The sequence below is a fragment of the Ascochyta rabiei genome, chromosome 17 (genome assembly GCF_004011695.2).
Source record: "Ascochyta rabiei chromosome 17, complete sequence".
Taxonomy (NCBI): Eukaryota; Fungi; Ascomycota; class Dothideomycetes; order Pleosporales; family Didymellaceae; genus Ascochyta; species Ascochyta rabiei.
In genome coordinates, this window is record NC_082421.1 from 737,041 (window position 1) to 757,282 (window position 20,242).

At 56.3% G+C, this 20,242-nt stretch overlaps 6 protein-coding genes across 7 annotated transcripts, besides 16 other annotated features; 3 read left to right on the forward strand and 3 right to left on the reverse strand.

Annotated features, from left to right (window-relative positions):
- Positions 1–45: 45 nt before the first annotated feature.
- Positions 46–970, forward strand: EKO05_0009634 (uncharacterized protein; the record flags this gene model as incomplete). Its single annotated transcript, XM_059637582.1, has 2 exons — positions 46–482; positions 535–970. 2 exons carry the CDS (start codon positions 46–48, stop codon positions 968–970), a joined length of 873 nt encoding a protein of 290 aa, XP_059493565.1.
- Positions 971–1,519: 549 nt separating this feature from the next.
- Positions 1,520–1,555: a tandem repeat.
- Positions 1,556–3,439: 1,884 nt separating this feature from the next.
- Positions 3,440–3,463: a tandem repeat.
- Positions 3,464–3,695: 232 nt separating this feature from the next.
- Positions 3,696–3,724: a tandem repeat.
- Positions 3,725–4,188: 464 nt separating this feature from the next.
- Positions 4,189–4,334: a tandem repeat.
- A 407-nt stretch (positions 4,335–4,741) lies between these two features.
- Positions 4,742–4,780: a tandem repeat.
- An 80-nt stretch (positions 4,781–4,860) lies between these two features.
- Positions 4,861–4,919: a tandem repeat.
- A 364-nt stretch (positions 4,920–5,283) lies between these two features.
- On the reverse strand, positions 5,284–7,987 carry EKO05_0009635 (uncharacterized protein; the record flags this gene model as incomplete). The annotated part of the gene is made up of 2 exons (XM_038942722.1): positions 5,284–6,607; positions 6,681–7,987. 2 exons carry the CDS (start codon positions 7,985–7,987, stop codon positions 5,284–5,286), a joined length of 2,631 nt encoding a protein of 876 aa, XP_038795018.1.
- A 746-nt stretch (positions 7,988–8,733) lies between these two features.
- Positions 8,734–11,172, reverse strand: EKO05_0009636 (Mitochondrial intermediate peptidase; the record flags this gene model as incomplete). The annotated part of the gene is made up of 1 exon (XM_038942497.2): positions 8,734–11,172. The coding sequence occupies one exon, from the start codon at positions 11,170–11,172 to the stop codon at positions 8,734–8,736; it is 2,439 nt and encodes an 812-aa protein (XP_038795019.2).
- Positions 10,984–11,019: a tandem repeat.
- Positions 11,032–11,081: a tandem repeat.
- Positions 11,173–11,209: a tandem repeat.
- An 89-nt stretch (positions 11,210–11,298) lies between these two features.
- Positions 11,299–11,346: a tandem repeat.
- A 110-nt stretch (positions 11,347–11,456) lies between these two features.
- Positions 11,457–12,327, forward strand: EKO05_0009637 (uncharacterized protein; the record flags this gene model as incomplete). Its single annotated transcript, XM_038942695.1, has 3 exons — positions 11,457–11,483; positions 11,558–11,653; positions 11,707–12,327. The coding sequence occupies 3 exons, from the start codon at positions 11,457–11,459 to the stop codon at positions 12,325–12,327; spliced, it is 744 nt and encodes a 247-aa protein (XP_038795020.1).
- Positions 11,751–11,830: a tandem repeat.
- Positions 12,069–12,112: a tandem repeat.
- A 156-nt stretch (positions 12,328–12,483) lies between the features above and the next one.
- Positions 12,484–12,566: a tandem repeat.
- Positions 12,567–12,574: 8 nt separating this feature from the next.
- Positions 12,575–12,624: a tandem repeat.
- Positions 12,625–12,631: 7 nt separating this feature from the next.
- On the reverse strand, positions 12,632–14,388 carry EKO05_0009638 (Lytic cellulose monooxygenase (C1-hydroxylating); the record flags this gene model as incomplete). 2 transcript variants are annotated; one of them, XM_059637584.1, is made up of 5 exons in its annotated part: positions 12,632–12,736; positions 13,204–13,282; positions 13,376–13,606; positions 14,011–14,265; positions 14,315–14,388. In XM_059637584.1, 5 exons carry the CDS (start codon positions 14,386–14,388, stop codon positions 12,632–12,634), a joined length of 744 nt encoding a protein of 247 aa, XP_059493567.1. The 2 variants fall into 2 exon arrangements, with proteins under 2 accessions (XP_059493567.1, XP_059493566.1); XM_059637583.1 differs by having other exon boundaries at positions 14,011–14,388.
- Positions 13,886–14,002: a tandem repeat.
- Positions 14,389–14,423: 35 nt separating the features above from the next.
- Positions 14,424–14,462: a tandem repeat.
- Positions 14,463–16,423: 1,961 nt separating this feature from the next.
- EKO05_0009639 (phosphatidylinositol 4,5-bisphosphate-binding protein) lies at positions 16,424–19,380 on the forward strand (the record flags this gene model as incomplete). Its single annotated transcript, XM_038942569.1, has 4 exons — positions 16,424–16,898; positions 16,947–17,434; positions 17,484–17,821; positions 17,868–19,380. 4 exons carry the CDS (start codon positions 16,424–16,426, stop codon positions 19,378–19,380), a joined length of 2,814 nt encoding a protein of 937 aa, XP_038795022.1.
- Positions 19,381–20,242: the final 862 nt, after the last annotated feature.

A 20,242-nucleotide genomic window follows, 5' to 3' on the forward strand; every position in this document is an offset into this window, starting at 1 on the left:
ACTTAACCTTGAGTACTGTTTGGGTCACCACTGAAGTCGCAAGGTATGAGGTACGTGACATGCGCTCAGAGAATATGTGCATCTCGTCTCACATACTGCAGCAAACTCGAATACACCATGCCGCATTCTCAGTACGGTATGAACCATTACGGGTCGTCGCAATCATCCTATTCACCAGGCTACCCGCCGGTGAGTCAACACGCTTACTCGGATTCTCGGTCTTCTACATCGGGTCCCTACGCCTCATCCTATGCTTCCAGCCCCGGGCTTCAGCACGAGCAAGATGCAAGAAGACACGATGAGCACACCGTACTACCACCCTATCAGCCCCAGCATCCCTCTTACTCCCGGAGCACCTACCAGCAGCAGCAACCTCTGGATTCTGTGCGTCCAAGCTCTACGACAGCAGGATACTCGTACCCTGCGCCTCACAGCAATCTACCCAGCCAGAATCTGGACAGCAATGCTTCTGCTTACCCACCGTGAGGATGGCCTGCCGTATTGCCCGCAAACAGTGACTAATTCTCGTTGTAGGTCGGCGCTGTATCCTCCAACTACGTACGGGATAAACGACTATCGCGTGTCACTCCCAACCATGTACCCACCATCAGCAACAACACCTGCTGCCTATCCTACTTACGAATCTTCGCATGGTATTCCACCGCCTTCGAACAGCAACGTGCCCGCACTCTCATCGTCTCCGGGTACCCAAAACAACGCTGTGATGCCGCGTGTTTTGAACTCACGACCAAAGCCGCAATGCTTCGATCACGGCTGCAATGGACGGCAATTCTCGACCTTCAGCAATCTCCTTCGACACCAACGCGAGAAGTCAGGAACGGCAGCGAAGAGCTTTTGTCCAAAGTGTCATGCAGAGTTTACGCGAACCACGGCGATGAAGGGCCACATGCAGCACGACAAGTGTAAAGCTCGCAGGCCATCCGAGTCGACTAGCATCCCGAGGACGTGAAGCCGAAAAGCAGAAGCAACACATCAACAACACCAAGAGCTCTCGAGTCCGGGAAGCGCCTGGATGGCAGGCGTTGAGAAGCAGTGAGAAGCTCCGTTCCAGGTGTCGTGGACGAGACGAACCAGGAAGGGGCTAGCGACGCGCAGGTGTGGCTGCTCATGTTGTGAACCGTGACGTAGATTTTGTCTCCTGGAAGGCTGCACCTTTCCATCATCAGCATAGCATGGCGTTTCGAGCGTTGGCCCTGTCGTCTTATTTGCAAGTTTCACTCCTGCTGCTCGAGGCGAAAGGCTGTCGTCTTGTTTTCAAGTTTCACTCCTGCTGCTCGAGGCAAAAGGTTGTCGTCTTGTTTTCAAGTTTCAAGGCGTTGACCACTGTCCAAGTTGGACTATCGGGGCAGATTCTGGCCATTGTGGTGCGGAGGACGAAGCGTGAAGTGTCAGGATGCTACCTCGGGAGCACTGGGCATGTTCCGCAGGATGAGGGAACGCGGGAGGATCTGGAGAAGCCAATCTGTGGCGGGCAATACCTGGGGGAAGTGGACAACCCTCTTTCTTTCTTTCTTTCTTTCTCTCTTTCTCTCTTCAAGTTCATTTTGTCGCCGACATGTACAAGGCAGGCCTATTTTTGAATCTCCAAGTAAACACCCATCGTTCTTCGGTGACGTGAGCGTAACCCTACCGTAAGCCAACAACGACGATTCTCCACCACGGTCCCTCTTTACGTCAGTCGGCAAATCACGTCAGTCCTACGCTTCCAAACGGCGCCCTGTAAGAGGACCCTGGCACACGTTCCTGAACAGCCAGCCAGCCTTGACATCATAGGCAACCTGTTTCCAAGGCAGAGAGTGGTTTCCTTGTCGCTCTTCCCCAAGTAGGGCGGCGTCGCTTAGACATCCAATCACATGAAATGGACGTGGTCGGCTCGCGAGGTCATGGCACACGGTCCGACCTGAGTAGCGGGCCGCCCGCCACGTCTTGACGCAGGCGCTTTTGACAAGATGGGTTTTGACAAGATGTATTTTGACAAGATGTACCTTGTCAGTGGTCACCTCTGGCAGGCGCTTTTGACAGGAAGTGTTTTGGTAGTGGTCACCTCTAGCGCTTTTGACAAGATGTGTTTTGGTAGTGGTCACCTTTAGCGCTTTTGACAAGATGTGTTTTGGTAGTTTTCACCTTTAGCGCTTTTGACAAGATGTGTTTTGGTAGTTTTCACCTCTATCGCTTTTGACAAGAGGTATTGCCGAGACAAGAGCTAACGACTACGATAGTCTAGTGTATGTACCACATGTTCAGCAGATTGCCGGGGGTCGTGTACTTGGCCGGCTCTGCGACTGACAGCTGGGCAAACCATGATACCGGGAATCAGGAGCGCTATCGCTTGCCCTTGTCCATCACCGGGCAGCGGAACAATAGGCTAATGCGCGTGCAGTGGACGCCTTGTGTGGATGGAACCTTCTGTTCAGGGACATGGGCTATCACTGCGCTTCCAAAGCACGCAGACTGGCGCAGGTGCGGGTCTTGCACAACGTGGTTATCCCAGCCGCTCGCCCCAAGCGATCGATGGTTTACCACTTCTGGAAGGTAGGGTTCTGAACAACAGCGCAATTTCTCTGCTCGCTGCTCGTCGACAGCATTCGGTTCGACTGTACGCCAAGGACGGCCAATGGCCATGTTTCAATAAAAAGGCCCACTCCGGGACTGCGCACGCAATGTGGACCACCCCTCTCATAAGCGGATGGATGGATCCGGCAGGCGTTCCGTCAAGGTCGGTGCAAGCCAGTATCAGACGACGGAAATCAAAGGGCGAACTTCTGGGCCATGACGCAAAGAGCGTCGGCACAGCGTTTTGTGTTTCAAGGCCCCTGCATTGCAACTTATTGCCCGACCCACGGCTCTGGAATCGTGTGTCCCTTCCCACACGATGAGTGTTGCACCTCCCCCGGAGTCTTGGGAGACGAGACGCGCACAGTAGCCACGACCTGCTCCAGTTCGGTGGATGGAGCCACGGCTCAACGGTCGAACGAGCATGACGTGAGGGGCCTCTTCCTTCCCGCACGCAGCGCCGCACGCACCGTCACCACACAAAGGCTGCGACCGTCTTGGTATGGCTGACGTGTGGATCGGTGGCCGGCGCTCTTTACCAGGGTCCTTACCGCGGCGCAGCGGGGAGCGGTAGGCGGGAAGGATGGGCTGTCGCTTTGATCCAAACCACTCCACGGAGCAAGTGGAGTGGTGGAACGATGGGGTGGAGGGTTGCCCTTCACGTGACCTTCCGTACGTATTCGCTACCAATCTCCAAATACGCACACTCAGGCACAAAGCTAGGCAGCAATCCACAAATCGAGCCTCATGTTGTCGCCAACGCGTTCGTGCTGGCGGGCCAAACTATTGACTTTTGCCCAAGCCTGGCCTTGTCGTCCGGATTGGCTTGCCGAATCGCAATCTCGCTAGGGCGCGGCAAGTACGGTGCCTGCCTGCCTGCCTGCCTGCCAGACGACCGACCCCTACTGCGTGTGTACACGCCGCCGCCGCAAAATGTTAGTGCATCGTACGTTTCGCGGACATTGGCGGCGCACAGCCAAAGGTCCCCGCGTGCGTAGCTATCTAACCGCACCGCACTGTGCTGGAAGCGAACCCGCGCAGGTTTACCCGCGCCGCGCCAAGCAGTACCGCATGGAAAAGGTATCCACGACACGGGCCTTTTGGCTCAGCAACACTCCCGTGCACAGCACTGAGCACCGCACAGCGCAGCGTTGCATGGAGGCACCCGCACCCACACCCACACCCACGCCCGATGCTCCAATCAACCCTCAAGCATGGTAACAGTTGTAAGGAAGAAAAAAATGCGTCACCCCACTTCCCGGATCCGAGCCACCATGCTCCGAGCAAACGAGACGCTGCTGCCCCCCCCCCCTCTTCTCTGCATGCATGATGCATTGGGCAGCATCGCCGCGAACAGTTGCACCGAGAGGCGCGGTACGCGGTGGTGCGCATGCAAGCGCGCAGCACGGCGTCGAGGTACGCCGGGCATGCAGAGGAACGGCATAGCGGCATAGGTGCGGCGTTTGAGCCTCGAGGGAAGCGGAAGGAGCGAGATGAGCTGCACATTGGATTGGTCGCCGACTTTTTCCTTCTTTCATTCCTTATCGTGGATGCTCCGGAACGCACGCGCTTGCTGGTGGGGGGGGGGGGTTTGTATGGTGCAGTGCGCTCCTTTGTCTGTTTGTCTGTCTGTCTGTTTGTCTGTCTGTCTGTCTGTTTGTCTGTCTGTCTGTCTGTTTGTCTGTCTGTCTGTCTGTTTGTCTGTCTGTCTGTCTGTTTGTCTGTCTGTCTGTCTGTTTGTCTGTCTGTCTGTCTATCTGCTGCGTGTGCATTGTGCGCTGTAGTACGCGCGCCCTCTGCTATGGCTATGGCTACACACTGTATAAGATGCTTTGCATCGTGAACTGTACACCACCCACCCACCCACAGAATCTCCACCTCCAAAGAGCAAAGTGCCCTACATGCTGTTGCTAACGCTAGTCTCCATGCAAACAACCAGTGTTTAAGAAAACCAAGAAAGAAAAAAATAAAAATCATCAAAGTATACCATGGTAAACGCTACCTACTGCTGTAATTGCAACGCGCAAGTAAGCAGCTCGGTGAAGGCGTAGAGTAGAGGAAACGCACTGTATTACACTACGCCATGTTATCTTATACAGGTAGTGTACGCTACGATGTCATGGGTACATAGGTGAGTTGAGTGGGTAGGTTCTTAGCGCTTGTTACATCCTCCTCCTCCTCCTCCTCCTTCTCCTCCTCCTTCTCCCACCAACAGCGCCACAACCCAGCAGCCGTGCATTCATCAGGGGAAACACCAACCACAGACGTTGACTACGCTGTTTTCTTTCTCTCTCTCTCTCTCTCTCTCTCTCTCTCTCTCTCTCTCTCTCTCTCTCTCTCTCTCTTGCATTCTAGTATATTATCTCTTGCATTCTAGTATACCATCTCTTGGTCTCTTAAATGAACTCTCTATGCGTGCGTATATCTGCATCTGCATCTACATCTACATCGCTGTCGCTGTTTGAATGAGGAAGGAATGGGTACAGCGTATAACAATGCAGTGCAGCGACAGAACAAAACAGGGTGGGATGGGATTTGGAGGGGGGGATGGGTAATCTCGAGTCGTGCTTGGCAAGGCATGGCTCGTCTGTGTATAAGGACTCTGTAGAGAGTGTCTGGATGCACTGGGTGAGACGACTGGTTGTCGTGACTGACTTTGATTCGGGGAGACTATCATCTGAGATGCGACATCGCAGAAAAGAAAAACGCTCAGTACTGCTCGACGGCATGGCCGACGAACCCCTCGAGGCCTGCGACGCCTTTCGCTCCCCGCTCGGTTGCACCGGCGAGACCCGGTCCTCCGCCGGGCATGACCAGGACTTTGGCTCCTTGTTCGATGAACTCTTTGGATGCGATGAACTGGAACGTGATTGTGACTGCTGATGGCGGGGCATGCGCAGGCTGCTCGTCCGCCTCGTCGTCGAAGCCGAATCCGAATGCATCCTCATCGTCAGCTTCGTCCTTGGATGCTTCGACAGATTCTCCAGGCTCGGTGGCAACGGAGATGACCTTGGAGGAGGCGCGGACACTGGCAACGTAGACAACGACCGCATTGCCGATGGTAAGGCTGGCGGCACCGCTTGCCTGGGCGCCCTCGAAGCGAACTGTCATCACTCTCGTTGCCAGGGGCTGGCGGTCCGCCAGTACCATGCCTTTCCTGATACGGTTGATTGCTGGGCTCAGTATCGGTGTGTCGACAGGCTCGACTGCTACAGTACCAAGCTGGCCCGCATATAGCGCGCGTACAGACAGGCGCAGGTTACGCAGCGAGGTGATGCGCACGCGTCGCCACTCAACATGTCTGTCACGCGAGGAGATGTTCCTTTTATGGAGAGCACCAGGGTAAGATCTCGAGGTGGCCACAGGAGAGTTGCGTGGTCGTCCGCTTCCGCTGTCGCTGTCGTCCGAGCTGATGTCGATTGGGTACGGCCCCAGAAGCAGCTCTTCGCCGACCGTCAACCGCCCATGTCGCAAGTAGCCTCCAACAATGGCAGAGCGGTCTGTACGTGCGTTGCCTCGCACGCTGTAGACATCTTCGACATAGAACAAACGAGACGGTGACTTGTCTGGAGGTGGTGCTTCGGCGGGGATTGGCAGTTGTCTCAGGAAAGCGTGCAACTTGTTGATCCCGGTGCCTCTTACAGCGCTTGTCAAGACTATTGGCACAATTGCAAGTGGCGAAGAAGCCAACTGTCGTGAAGTAGTCTCGGCTTCTCGGAGGTCACCCGCGCTTATCCCCTGGATGTCAACGTCCAGAGCAGACGTTGACTGGTCGGAGATGATGCAAGGTTTGCGACCAGCCTCTTTGAGCGCCGACAACAACTTGGACAGGGTCTGACGCAGACCTGCTTTGGTGGCGAGGTCGTACTTGGTGATGACGATGACAAGAGGCAGCTCCAGATCCAGGCAGAGCTGGAGGTGAGCCTGCGACAAGCCAAGGTCCGCGGCAGCTGGGCCAAGAGTATCCTGTAAAGTGCTTGACGACTCGTCGGTGTTGTCAGCAGGGACACACACAAGCGTCCAGTGCGGTTGCCTGCAACAAGATGTCAGCTGGTGTGCTTCACATAGACGACATGGAGCCTGCAGAGGAGTTGAAATTTACTTACCAGCCAACGATGCCTCGGACTGTTGTGCGTCGGAAGCGTGGATGTCCCGCAGAGTCGGACAAGACGACCAGACGTCCCTCTTGTGCGGCCTCGACAGCAGCGTGAATATCAACCCACGCGTCGACATCCCCAGAGCCGTAGCTGATGACCTGCGTTGACACCGCACCGTCTGGCTCAACGACATCGCGGTACCCAATGAGCTCCTGCGTGACGGAGCTAGTCATGCCTGAGGCGATCTCATGTCTATGCTTCAGAAGACTGAGGCGGCTCTTTCCGCGCCCGTTGTCGAGCGTTGCCGTGGACAGAGTGCCGAGTAAGCTGGACTTTCCAGACATGGTTGCACCAATCAAGGACACTCTCAGCTGCTCGACACTCGACTGGCTCTCGCTAGACGCAACTGCCGCACTTGCAGTGCTTGTGGAAGCATCTTTCGAGACCTCCTGTTCAGCGTGCTGAGCTACTTTCGAATGGTCCACAAGGTGTCGATCCGGACTGACCAGCGCCTCGGCAGCTAATAATTTGGAAGACCGCACCTTGCGCTGTTTGGTACCGTTGTTCTCGACCCACTCACACTCGCCAACAGAGAGCATGCGCTGCACTTCTACCCGACAGCCGAGACTTGCAGCCATGGCGCGTAGATTGTTGAGACTCTCTTCCATCTCATCTTCTGCCAAGCCTACGATGGATCCGTCATCCGCGACTCCAATCTCGTACAACGCGCCTTTGCTCTCCTCGAGCCCGGGAAGCAGCCGCTGAGGCATCTCAGGCGTTGTGAGTTTAGCGTCATCCGGGAGATGAGGAAGCAGGGGAGCCGTTGATGAGGAGATGTGATATGGACACGACTGTTGCAAACGCCACAATAGCTGGGTAGTCAATTGCTCCAAACGATGCTGCCGCGACTGGATAGAAGTCAACCGGGGCGGTGTGCTAGCAAGCGCGCCCGACTCCGTTACGGCGCGGTTGACGGCGACAGAACTCGTGCCGTCGCCACGACGCAGCGAGCCGGAAGCCCGCAGTCCAGTGCTGAAACGCGTGAAAGACCTTCGTCGTTTGAGAAGTAGATGCAGTTTGTACTCCGTTGGGCCTTCCTGTGGTTCTGCTTCCAGTCGGGTGACCGTGGTGTTGTCAATGGTGGGTATTTGAGCGCTAGTCAGCATCTTTCGCCCATCATTGACCCCAAGTCGTGAGGGGATCGGCTTGGCTGCTTGCTGAGGAGCCAGAGAGCTTGCGCCGTTTCCAGCAGGAGGCGTGGCCCATGGCGAGGACACGCGTGGCGGGTCAGGATCGAAAGTAAAGATGGAGGCCATGTTTTGGGTTGTTGCTTCTTGTTCGTAGCCTGGACTGATACAGGCTATTGGTGGGGATATTGGTGGAATGTTCAATCATGTACTGTAGCTCTCATATGTCACGTCAAGCTCGTAATGATCTTGAATTCGTATGGGAGTAGTGCGCCCGGAAGAGTTTCGATAATAAAGGAAGCATCTTGATGGGTGTATGCGCAAACGTTGGGTGAGACTTCGCAGATGGAAGTTGTGGACAACTCGATGGCGAGTTGTGAGGGCTGCCTCTCGGCAATCACTAGCTGCTGAAACACATTGCTTGTGTCTCGGATGGTTGCTTGTAGTATTGTCTTGATCGTTTGTTGCAAAGAACGAATGTGCTGTGTAATGTAGAAGCGGAGGTTCAGGTAAGTGGCGGAAGCGGTAGATCCGCCTCTTGGCGTTCCTCCAACAGTCATCTCGTATGATTCACCGACCTCGCTACAGCACAATACGAGAGCACCGCCCTTTCCATGGAGTACTGATCTGATCCCGCGACTGCGCCACGATGCATCTACGAAATCGTATTCCAGCACTACAGGCGCTGTGTTGAAAACCAAGTCATGTGACTTGACATATAGTACATCTTCCCGGGTTTCCTTTCGATACTCCAATCAATCAGCAATTCTCTACTTCTCATATGCTCAATCCAACATGCTAGACGCCAAAACCAAATAGCGCCAGGGTGGTATAAACATCTACGCGACAATAACATCTACACGCACGGCATTGATCTATCTTACACTCTCTCTGATGCCCCACTTCCCGACCTCGCGCATGGCGCCCTCGTCGCCGGCAGCCAGCTTCGGGTCTTTGAGCACGCCGGCCAGGCAGTGCCAGCCGTCTCTGCCGCCGCCCCAGCGCAGCAGCTCGTTCTTGTACAGCTCGCCGTTGCTGCGGTCCAGGCTGCCCTTGGGGCCGTCCTTTTGAAAGACGTCGCTCCAGATCTTGGCTGCTATTGCACGGTCGAAGAGGTAGGAGTAGTACGTTGCTCCGTAGCCGAACAGGTGGCCGAAGAAGCCCTGCCACGCAGTGCCGGCGGGCTCAGGGACCGAGGCGTACTTGTTGTAAACGTCGTGGTAGACTTTGGTAGAGTCGAAGTCGGGCTGCATGGGCAGTGTGGAGTGGTAGGCCTGGTCGAGCATGCAGAGCAAGATCTGGCTCTCGAGCTCAGTGTACTGGTTGCGGTTGTCGATGGCGAGGCGGTGCTCGAGCGCTTGCATGGGCAGCGGGGCGTCGGTCTCCCAGTGACGCGCGTAGAGGCCCAGGACTTGAGGGCAGAAGGCGAAATGCTCCATGAGTACGCTGGGCAGTTCTGCAATGTCTGTTGCGCAGCGCGTGCCGGAGACGTTTTGGAGTGAGGTACGACCGAGGATGGAGTGGAGCGCGTGGCCCATCTCGTGGAAGAGGGTGCGTACTTCGTGGATGTCCAGGCAAGCCGGCCGGCCGGGAGAGATGGGGTTGTGGAAGTCGCAGATCAGAGCTATGGTGGGGAGCTGGAAGTAGCTGTCTCTCTCTGCGTTGTAGGCTACAGGCATGCCGTCCGTGGCTGCTTGGATGGGAGAGTCGAAGCGATGCGCCATGTGTGACATTTCTGCAATCTCGGACGGCAGGATCTCGCGACTGCAGCGGAGGGTGAAGTGAGCTGGGTTGGGCGTCTTGCCTGGGCGCGAGAAGAGGTCGCAGTAGAGGACGGCGATGTGGCCTTCAGTGTCTGAGATGACGTCGAGGCGCCGCACACCATCGTCCCATACCTCGCCGGGTTTCGTCTCGCGCGGGACGAAGCGGACGCCGTAGAGGCGGTCGAAGAGGCGCGAGATGCCCTGCAGGACGGTGCCGACGGAGAAGTAGGCGGAGAGGGTGTCGGGGGTGCGTGGACGGTAGGCGCCCTCCATGGAGGCGAGCGCCTTCTGGGTGTAGTAGAACTTGTCCCATGCGTTGATGCGGTCGGGGAAGTTGTCTTGGTGTGCGTCGCTCTTCTTGAGGGCGATGAGCTCGTCCAGGTCGGCCATGACGGCGGGCTGGTTGTCGTGGAAGAGGGCGTTCAGGAACTGGTCGACGGCCTCGGGGGTCTTGGCCATCTTGTTCTCGAGCGTCATGTGTGCAAAGGTCTCGTAGCCGGAGAGGGTGGCCAGCTCGGCGCGCAGCTTCAGCATCTTCTCCAGACGGGCGATGCTGGAGCTGCCGGCGGTGCGGACGGCCGAGTACACGTCTCTCCGCACGTCGGGGTCGTGGACAAAGCGCAGGACCGACTGCGACTCGTGGTGCATGGTGGAGATGGTGGTCTCGCCCCAGCGCGTCAGGGCGTTTGCCAGGTTGGGGTCCATGCCCGTCATGCGCTTCGCACTGAACTTGAGCTGGCGCGTCTCGGGCGCCATGCCCTCGACAAACTGCGAGCCGACCTCGGCGATGTCGCCGCTCATGTCGACCAGGCGCTGTCGGGTGGCGCTGTCGAGGCCGATGCCGAAGCGCGCAAAGTCGTCCATCAGGATGCGGGCGACGATGCGCTCCTCGTCGGACCAGCTCGCGTAGACGTCGGGCATCTCCGAGGCCGTCCTCAGCTGGTCGTACAGCACAGGGGTGGTGTTGAGCTGGTTCATGTACTGGAAGACGGTGTGGTAGGCCTTGACGGCCATGGCCTGGAACTTGCGGTCGGGGTGGGTGCCGCGCACGAAGTCGGCCAGGTCGATGACGCGGCACAGCAGGTCGCTGAGCTTGTCGAGCTCCTTGACGAGGCCCTTGAAGTCGGCGGGCGAGTCGGCGTCGGCGACGTTTTGCACGACGGCATTGCAGCGGTGGATGGTGAGGGTGACGAAGTCGACGAAGCCGTCCGGGTGGGTGAGGTAGCTGTTGCCGATGATGCCCGCCTGCGCCGTGGCCGTGGTCCTGGCCGTGCGGCGGAACGAGTCCCAGAAGGCGGCGTTGTCGAAGACGCTGCGCAGGGCGGCGTCATCTGTCGTCGCGCTGGCGGACAGGCCGTAGAGGGCGGCGGCGGCGGCGGCGGCGGGCGGGGCGGCGGCAGGGCGGGCGTGGGCGTTGGCGCTGGCGCTGGCGCTGGCGATGGCGATGGCGATGGCGATGGTGCTGTTGAAGCGGCGCGGGCGTGCGGGCTGCCGGAGACACTGCGCGCACACCCATGGCGACCGGTGGGGGCGTGCCAGCCGCTGCAGCATGGCGAGGGGCGAGAGGCGAGAGGCGTGAGGCGTGAGGATGGAGTCGCGGCGCACGCACGGCTGCGGCGGCGGCGGCGGCGGCTGCGTCACAGGCCGAGCAGAGCACGGCACACGCACGGGCTCCCGCGCTGGACGCTGGCGTTGGACGTTCGGACGCTGGACGCTGGCCGCTGGCGAGGTCGCGCGAGAGAGAGAGAGCCAGACGACCTGCGACGCCCGACCACGCCTGACCACGCCCGACCACGCCCTGTCCCCATCCATTGCGCCCGCCCTCCCCCCTCAACATGGCCTTCAGACCGCTGCTCCGGCAGGTAAGTGCACCGCTGCGTCACGTGCGCCCCTCCCCCCCCGATGGCTTGACGTGAGCTGAACGGACGCCCTCCAGCGCGCCGTCGTCCCTGCAATGGCCGCCGCCATGACCGCCGGCGCCCTCTTCACACCGCGGACGGTCCATGCCGAGGAGCAGCCCGGCGATGCCTTCGTACGAGACGCTGCGCTGCGCTGCTGTGCCCCCCGCGAGACTGACCCGCCCAGGAGCGCAAGCCCATCTACGACGAGCTCCCCCTCGACACCACCGAGCCCACCGCCCCGGCCCTGGCGCAGCCCTCGACGGACCTGCCCCCCTCGCCCGCCTACCGCCCAACGCCCACCGACCGCCTCGCCCAGCAGATCGGCGTCGTCCGCATGGCCGCCTACCGCCAGGCCGTCCGCAGCGAGCGCGCCGTCGACAGCGCCCTGACCGAGACCCTGCGCCTCGAGCACTCGTTCACCAGCACCATCCGCGCCCTCGCCCCGCCCAAGGAGTCGGGCGAGCGCATCTTCCCCGGCGCCCTGTACGTCCTCGTCGCCTCCATGGCCGGCTCCATCCTCACGCGCAACCGCAACATCGTCCTGCGCGCCACCGTCCCCGCCGCCGTCGGCCTCACCGCCGCCTACGCCGTCCTGCCCCTCACCATGAACAACGTCGGCAACCTCGTCTGGTCCTACGAGGAGCGCTACCCCGTCCTCGCCGACGCCCACCTGCGCACAAAAGCCCGCATCGCCCACGTCATCGACACGGGCAAGGCCCACGCCGGCATGACCGTCGGCATCGTCCAGCACAAGGTCTCCGACGTCCGCGACAACATGGAGGGCTGGGTCAGGAAGGGCAGGTGAGCGTGTAAGCGTGTACGTAGTAAGTGTGGGAAAGCGGTATCGACCGCCTGTACATCACATCGTACGCTGGCTATAGAGTTGCAATGAGAGTCCATTTCTTGTCAAGCTTTCTACCTTTGACAACCACTCCCACCTAGTTTGTAAACAGACGCAGCGCTCCACTCCACTCAACACTCCACTCCACTCCACTCCACTCCACTCAACACAACACTCGACCAGCACTCCACTCCACTCCACTCAACACAACACTCGACTAGCACTCGACTAGCACTCCACCATCACTCCACTCCACTCAACACAACCCTCAACACTTCAACACAGCCGGTCCCGGAATCTTATACGGCGTTCCACTCCCCACAGGCTGGCCCTGGCTATTATAGATGCTGACCAGGATACCCGCATCATTCGCCTGTTTCTCATTAGCGCAAGAAGAGCTAGCTACGCCAAGTGCTGGAATAGATGCAAATGCTGGAATAGATGCAAATGCTGGAATAGATGCAAATGCTGGAATAGATGCAAATGCTGGAATAGATGCAAGTGCTGGAATGTACGAGGAAGTCATGTACTGAATGTACGAAAGAGTAAAGGTACGAAGGAAAAGTACGAAAGAGTAATACGAAAGAGTAAAGGTAGAAAAGAGTAAAAGTAGTAAAGAGTAAAAGTAGAAAAGAGTGAAAGTACAGAGTAAAAGTACGAAACAGTAAAAGTACTAAAGAATATAAAGTACAATGTGGATATAAATGTACTAGAAAGTAATAAGAAACATAGTGTAATGTAGAAATTAATGTATAAAAAGGTAAAAAAAATAGAGTATAATGTAGAAATACATGTATAAAAAAGTAACAGAAATAAAGTGTAATGCAGAAACAAACATACCGAATAAGCACCCGGAAAGCTGACCGTCTGGCCTCCGCTGCTGGATCCCGAGCCCGAGACTTTGAGTTGCGCACAGCCCCTGTCAGAAACCGTTAGCCAACCCCTTCCTTCTCTTCCACGAAGAGAACAAGAACAGAAAGGAAAGAAAAAGAAAAAAAGGGAAAAAACATACATGTAAAACTGCGCCTCCCCACTCTTACTCGCAGAGTGCAGTGCGATGATCTCGGCGCGCAGCAGATAATCACCTGCCGCGAGGCACGACGGCAGCGTGAAGTCGACCCACCCGTTGTTGCTGATCATCCTGTCGACGCCCCATTGGCCCGAGCCGTCGAGGCCATCTTCAGCCACTTTGAACCACTTGAGTCCGGAGGGCGACGCTGTTGCTGCGTTGGACACTTTGGCCCTGGCGGAGGGTTAGCTGATGGTGTTGAGAGAAAGAAAAGAGGTAGAGAGAATACAACAAGAAAATACAACAAGAAAATACAACAAAATAATACAACATAAAAATACAACAAGAAAATACAACAAGAAAATACAACAAGAAAATACAACAAGAAAATACAACAAGAAAATACAACAAGAAAATACAACAAGAGAACAAGAGAAAGAACAAGAGAATACAGGAGAATACAAAGAATATAGAAACAACACAAAGAATACAGAAACAACACAAAGAGTACAGAAAGAATAAAAGAATAAAAGAATAAAAGAATAAAAGAATAAAAGAATAAAAGAATAAAAGAATAAAAGAATAAAAGAATAAAAGAATAAAAGAATAAAAGAATAAAAGAATAAAAGATCACCTACATGTAGAAAATGGTAGGCCCCTTGTGGCTCTTCGCAATCGGATGGTCGGGATCGCCTGAAAACTGCGCGCCGCCAATGACATGGCCCCAGAGCACACCCACGCGATCACCGCCCTTGACGGGGATGACCTTGGTCGACACGGGCTGCTTGAAGTTGGAGTTGCACGCAATGTTGCCGTCGTTGACGTTCTGGATCGGGTAGTTGGACTGCGCGGTTCGGATCCCGACTGCTTCGCCGTTGTCCGCGCCGTTGACGCTGTGCGTGGTTAGTCGAGCGTAGACACGAACCATGGGTGCACGCGTACCGGACGCGCTGGGCGATGGTGTGGGCGGAGGAGAGGAGGGGGAGCAGTGCGGCGATGGCGACGGAGAGCTTCATGTTGGCCGGTGGATCTCGTGCCTCTGTTTCTGATGGACCTGAGCTGATGGACCTGAGCTGATGGACCTGAGCTGGATGCTTCCACACACCATCTTTATAGTCTCTTCACACCCACGGTCTACAGCAAGAATCACTCCTTCGTCTGTGCTGTAGAGCCATCGCCCTCTTGTGCTATACCGAATCTCTTGGGTGCAATGTAGCCCCGACGAGTAATCGCCGGCGCATGTCTTATTCGAAGAGGCTAGCATGCACCCCAGATTTCCAGATAGATTGCTTCACGCCACCTGGAGCGCAGTGGAGAGTGTGGGTATACGTCCAAGCATCGCAGTCTGTCAGACTCATGACAGCCATGTTTCAGGGCGCTCGTTCAGCGAATCCCATCTTGTTGTTTGCCGGCATCGATAGTTTCTGTCTTTATCCGGACATAGTGTTGATAAACGCAATACCGTTGTCGGCACGCACATCCGAAACATACAGCTTACGTCGAGCTCATATAGAGCGGCCGGTGCGACCATGGCACCATAACTCAAGCTGTGTGGAGTTTCCCTATGGCAGTCCTTGCTCTTTCAAAACAGTCATCCCCAGCATCCTTGACGAATGCTGATCCATGTCCAAGTACTTTGAGCTTCCTCTTTTATTACCATGTGTTGGCATTCGACATCATGGAAACCTGTCCGCTTGTCTACATCGTGTATCTGAGAACCAGCTTCTGCTCGCGGCATAGATAAACCTGCATTCGTTAAACTATCCTTAGTCTCAGTAGATACGACAAATAAATCTGTCAGCAGCTTGCAACAGTATCCAGATTCCCTGCCGTCATTCCATCCCGCGACCCCTGCTGTTTGCTGGCGTGCTATACCAAACCAACCTATGCTCGCACACAAGTGTACACCCAGGATTGCGTCAATGTTGAGCTGGACCATGGTACGCTACGCCGGCTCACGGCAGCATAACTCAAATTCCAGCGCCGTCTGGTGCCGAGGGGAGGTTGAACCGCAGTCGGCAGGTTTCTTGTGACGAGCCCGAAAGCATTGTCATTCAGCCACACTTCCAACTATCGTCCAAAGTGCAGGGCTTACGCCACGAGCCCCCAATGATATGTCAGTCAGGAGTCAAACCCGAACACGGACCGTCGATCTCGTAGCCAGGTCTTCCGTTGAAACTTGGCGGGAGACGAATGTAACGATCGGCGGACAGAAGCAGGCCGCTCTTGAGCCTTGCTGTGTTCGGAAAGACCGGCTGATCGTCTTCCTACATGAAATAGCTCCACGTGTTTGACCAGCGAATATCGTCAGAGGATTGCTGACCATCAGCACTCACTGTGGGAGCTGCAGAGCTGTCAGCGCATCGTGCCGCGCCCTCAGGCCGCTAAGCCACCTGCGACAGACGCCCAACGAGCCAGACGCCCAACGAGCGTCTTGGAGAATGAGGAGCTTTGTTGTTGCAAGACGCCATAGGCCAAGCGGCAGCAGCCGTCGACAGATAGCGCTGGTGTTGGGAGCATTTGCTGGCTGCACGATGACGATCGCTACCTCGGTGCTTTTGCTTATGGTTACCAAGGTCGCTCAAGCAAAGTGAGCGGTTGCATGACGTATGTACCTAGTGGTGTGAAATTTGAAGCCGCAGAGCCGGTGACAAAACCGCCTGGTGCCCGCTGCGTGTGTTGCCTTTGAGCACTTGATCAGCAAAACTTCACATCTGCGAAACCCAAGCGCATCCTGCACAACTTGACTGATCGACCGCACCATCTACATTGGGCGACCCGCGAACGGCTGCGCCTCAACATCGTCAACGCTCATCTCCGAGGTTTCTCTTTAGCGCGACACCCCACGTCATCAGCCACAGCGCCTCGAAAGCTACCACCACAGGCACCCTCACACATCTCTCGCCTGCCTCCCAGGATTGTCCTGAATCTGCGACCGAGATTAACAGACGAGGCTGCGTGGTTCACTGCCGACATCGTTTACTCAACTCTTTTTCAACATCACCAACCAATCACTAACCCAGGGACAGCCGGGATCTATCAGGGATCAGGATGGCGGGTGTACCTAGCATAGACGACCCCTCACACATTGCGCGGGGATATGGCGACTCTTCGCAGCTGAATGTCGGCGTGAGCGACTTTGCGACGAGCGGTGGACAGCATGCGCGCCCTGGCAGATTCGAAGAGGACTTCGACGCGCGCACCAGGGGCTCCTCGGTCATTGATGGCGGCCACGTGCCGCAACGCTCAGCTTCCAGGGGTTCCAGGGCCTCGTCCACTCTGAGGGATTCGACGCTGAGCCAAGGCGCAACGCCATCGCGCAGCGGAACACTGAAGAAGAAGGGTTCGGTCAAGAGGAGCGGCAGCCTGAAGCGCAGTGGGAGCAGGAAGAGCATCCACGCTGGTAGCATCCGTGGTGTGACCATCGATGACCAGGAGCACGGCTATGACCGCGAGGAGAGCGTCTTCTACACACCTGTGCCCACCAAGGGCTCCCCTACCGACATCTTGGCCGACCGATTCCAGAGTAGGTATCTAATGGATTGCCTTCTCGACACCGACTAACACTTGACAGCTTGGCGCAAGTTCCTGAAAGACCTGATCACTTACTTCCGCGAAGTCTCGTCCTCGTACGAGCATCGCGCCAAATCACTCCTCAAAGTGTCCAACGTGATCAACAACACGAATGCGCCGGCGTCCTTCCTCGGCGACGGCGGCTTGAACGACGCAAACCGCTTCCTCCGCGACTTCCACAAGCAAGCTGTTGTCGAGGCCAACAAAGCCAGGGATATTGAGGCGGATGTCATCAACCAGCTGAGCGGCCTCCGCGCAGACCTTGCCCAGAAGATCAAAGAGATCAAATCGCTGTCCGGTGACTTCAAGAACAATGTCGAAAAGGAGAAAGAGAACACAAGAAAATGCGTGGCACTCCTGGAAGAAGCTCTTGCCGTAGTCGATTCGGATCCCTCTGCAATCGCCGGCAAAGGAGATCCCTATGTCGTGCGTCTGGGAGTAGAGCGTCAGGTCGAACGACAGATCGACGAGGAGAACTACCTGCACCGAGTGAGCCTACACTTTGAACCTATGTGGAGGCAAATGCTGATCAGAGCAGGCGTACCTGAACCTCGAGAACTCTGGACGCGAACTCGAGTCCATCGTCGTCGGCGAGATCCAGAAAGCGTACAACGCTCTTGCCACGATTTTAAAGCGCGACGCTGACGAGTTGTACTCAACCGTCGAGAAGCTCCGCACTGGTCCAATTGCTATGCCGAGAGATCAGGAGTGGGGACGATTCGTCAGGAGCGACGCTCACTTCGTCAACCCCGACTTGCCGCTGCGCAGATTGGAGGACATTGAATACCCTGGCAAACATCACCCAGCTACTACAGAGGTCAGAGCTGGTATGCTCGAAAGGAAGAGCAAGTATCTGAAGAGCTACACACCCGGCTGGTTTGTTCCTCTCGGCTTCGTGACTGATTCATGCTGACAATGCCAGGTACGTTCTGTCGCCGACTCACATTCACGAGTTCAAGTCTGCGGATCGAATCTATACCCAGCCGCCTGTCATGTCTCTGTACTTGCCGGACCAGAAGCTTGGCTCGCGTTCTCAACCTGGTAGCTCGTCTCATAAGTTCGTGATCAAGGGTCGCCAGGCTGGATCTATGCACCGTGGACACACCTGGGTATTCCGTGCCGAGACTTACGAGACCATGAACGCCTGGTATGACGATATCCAAACCTTGACCGAGAAGAGCGGCGAGGAGCGAAACGCTTTCGTACGCCGGCACGCCAGTGTTAGGAGCGCCAGCGCGGGCAGTGCGCGCTCAGCTAGCTTCGATGGTGGCCTAGAGGAAGACGAGGCAGACGCTGTTCCGTACTCCGCGAACCAGTCGATGGTCAACCAGCCGAGGGAGCAGCCACCGACCAGACCTTCTCCAGGTGGGCGATTTCCTTCGGATCTTGCAGTGAATCGTCACTTACAAGAACCTCTCTCACCATCTAGTGGCAGCTCGGACTTCGGACATGATATAAATACCGCTTCCGGAGAGCCTCAACAAGCCGGTGTGCACCCTATGTATCTTGCGAACTCGACAACCACCCAACCTGCCCTGCAACACCAGGAGCCTGCCTACGCAAACGGTGAAACTACACAGCAACGCCAAGAACCCTCATACATGAATGCTCAGCCCACGCATCAGTCGCAAAACCAGGGCAACATATACACCGACCCTTATACTTCCAATTACGGAACTCTGCCGAATCAACACCAGCCGCTACGTGACTTCCCTCACATCAACCCCTACACGAGCCAGGCTCAATCCTCTGGTGCTCAGCCAAGCCAGGAACCTACAATTGAGCGCCACGATAGCACTTACGGAGGATGGATGGCTCCAGCTGCTGGCGGAGTAGCAGCCGGCGCTCTAGCTGGGGAAGCCTATCGCCGACACCAAAGCACGAAAGAAGAGCAGACACCACAGGGTCGTGAGGCAGAGCAACAGTACCAGTCACCTCAAGTTGATCAGCGTGGCATCCCTATTGACGATCTCGCTGGTGGCACACAGGCTCAGCCGCAGCACCACGTTGATGACTTCACGGGCGGCACTAAGGCGCAGTCTCAGTATGAGAACGATACTGCTGCACCTGAAATTCCCCAGCCGTATCCTGACCACGTGGGCTCCGGGCCTATCGTTCACCCTGCCACTATCATCGCCCACCAGGGCCAGCGTGGCTTTGAAAGTGGTGTCGCTACGCCGACGCCCAACAATAACTCGTCTTTTTTAGATGAACCTGAGGCAGTTCCCGCCGCCACTTCAGGTCAGACTGTGAACGGCGGCCCCGTGCCCGTTGAGCTGGTTGAGACTGCCGAGAAGCAGGCGTTTCCTGGCGTGCACCGGACCAACACGGACATCTCGGTGTCTGACTTGCATGTGCCGGGCGAGTTTCCGAAGATACCAGGAACGCCAGGAACCTCAAATGGGACTTTCTTGAGTTATGCAGATCGTTTCTGAGCTCCAGGTGGTTGCTAGTTTCGTCGGTTTGATCATGTGTTGAGAGTTTGATGTGATGGGGAAAGGAAGGTACATCTGGGTTATGTCGTGCTTGGCCTTCCGCGGTCTGCTTGCTTTCTATCGTTTCTTTTTGATACCCGCGCTTGCGCGACAGTGATGACCTTGTACATACGTATTACCGTGCTCGAATCGATTTTTTTTAGCTTTGCAAGTACCAATCTGAGGGACACCGTCCTGCCTGCGTCATCTCGGCTTATAGACGATAGAAACCCACACCGGCTACATCAGACGTTCGCCTAGATTTTACTAAATGGGTGAAACTTGAGCATCCACAGCAAGCATTATCACTTGTTGCATTCGGGCGGTCTTGCAAATCCTTGACGGCCACTACTATGGCGACCCCGTATTCCGGGCTCCAGTCATGCACGACAAGACAGGATCATGACCACATGCATTGCAACGGTACAGCCCTGTGTCAGTGCGAAGCATGCTCGAAACTCGGGCTTGTGAGTGACCGAGATGATGGCTCGATGCTCTGAACCAGTTTCAACGCCTCGCAGTGTCTGGTCTACGCAGATCGTTGCGGGCCAGTGGCCGCTGTCAGAGACAAGCGGCAAGATCAGCCAGAACGCGGCGTATGCATGAAGTGGTCCCATTAGAGCTTGACGACATGTCTAACAGACGGCGACGTCGCATCCAATGCACCGGGTGTCCCAGTCTCGACCAGCAGCCTGATTCAACGTGTGCAAGACACGACACCGTTTGGAGTTGATGTGATGGCACAGCAGAGGCGGTGAGTGGACACTGCGGGGTGTCTTGGCCTTGTGGGCCCACGCCTAGCGTCCCGGTCCCGTCTCCAAGG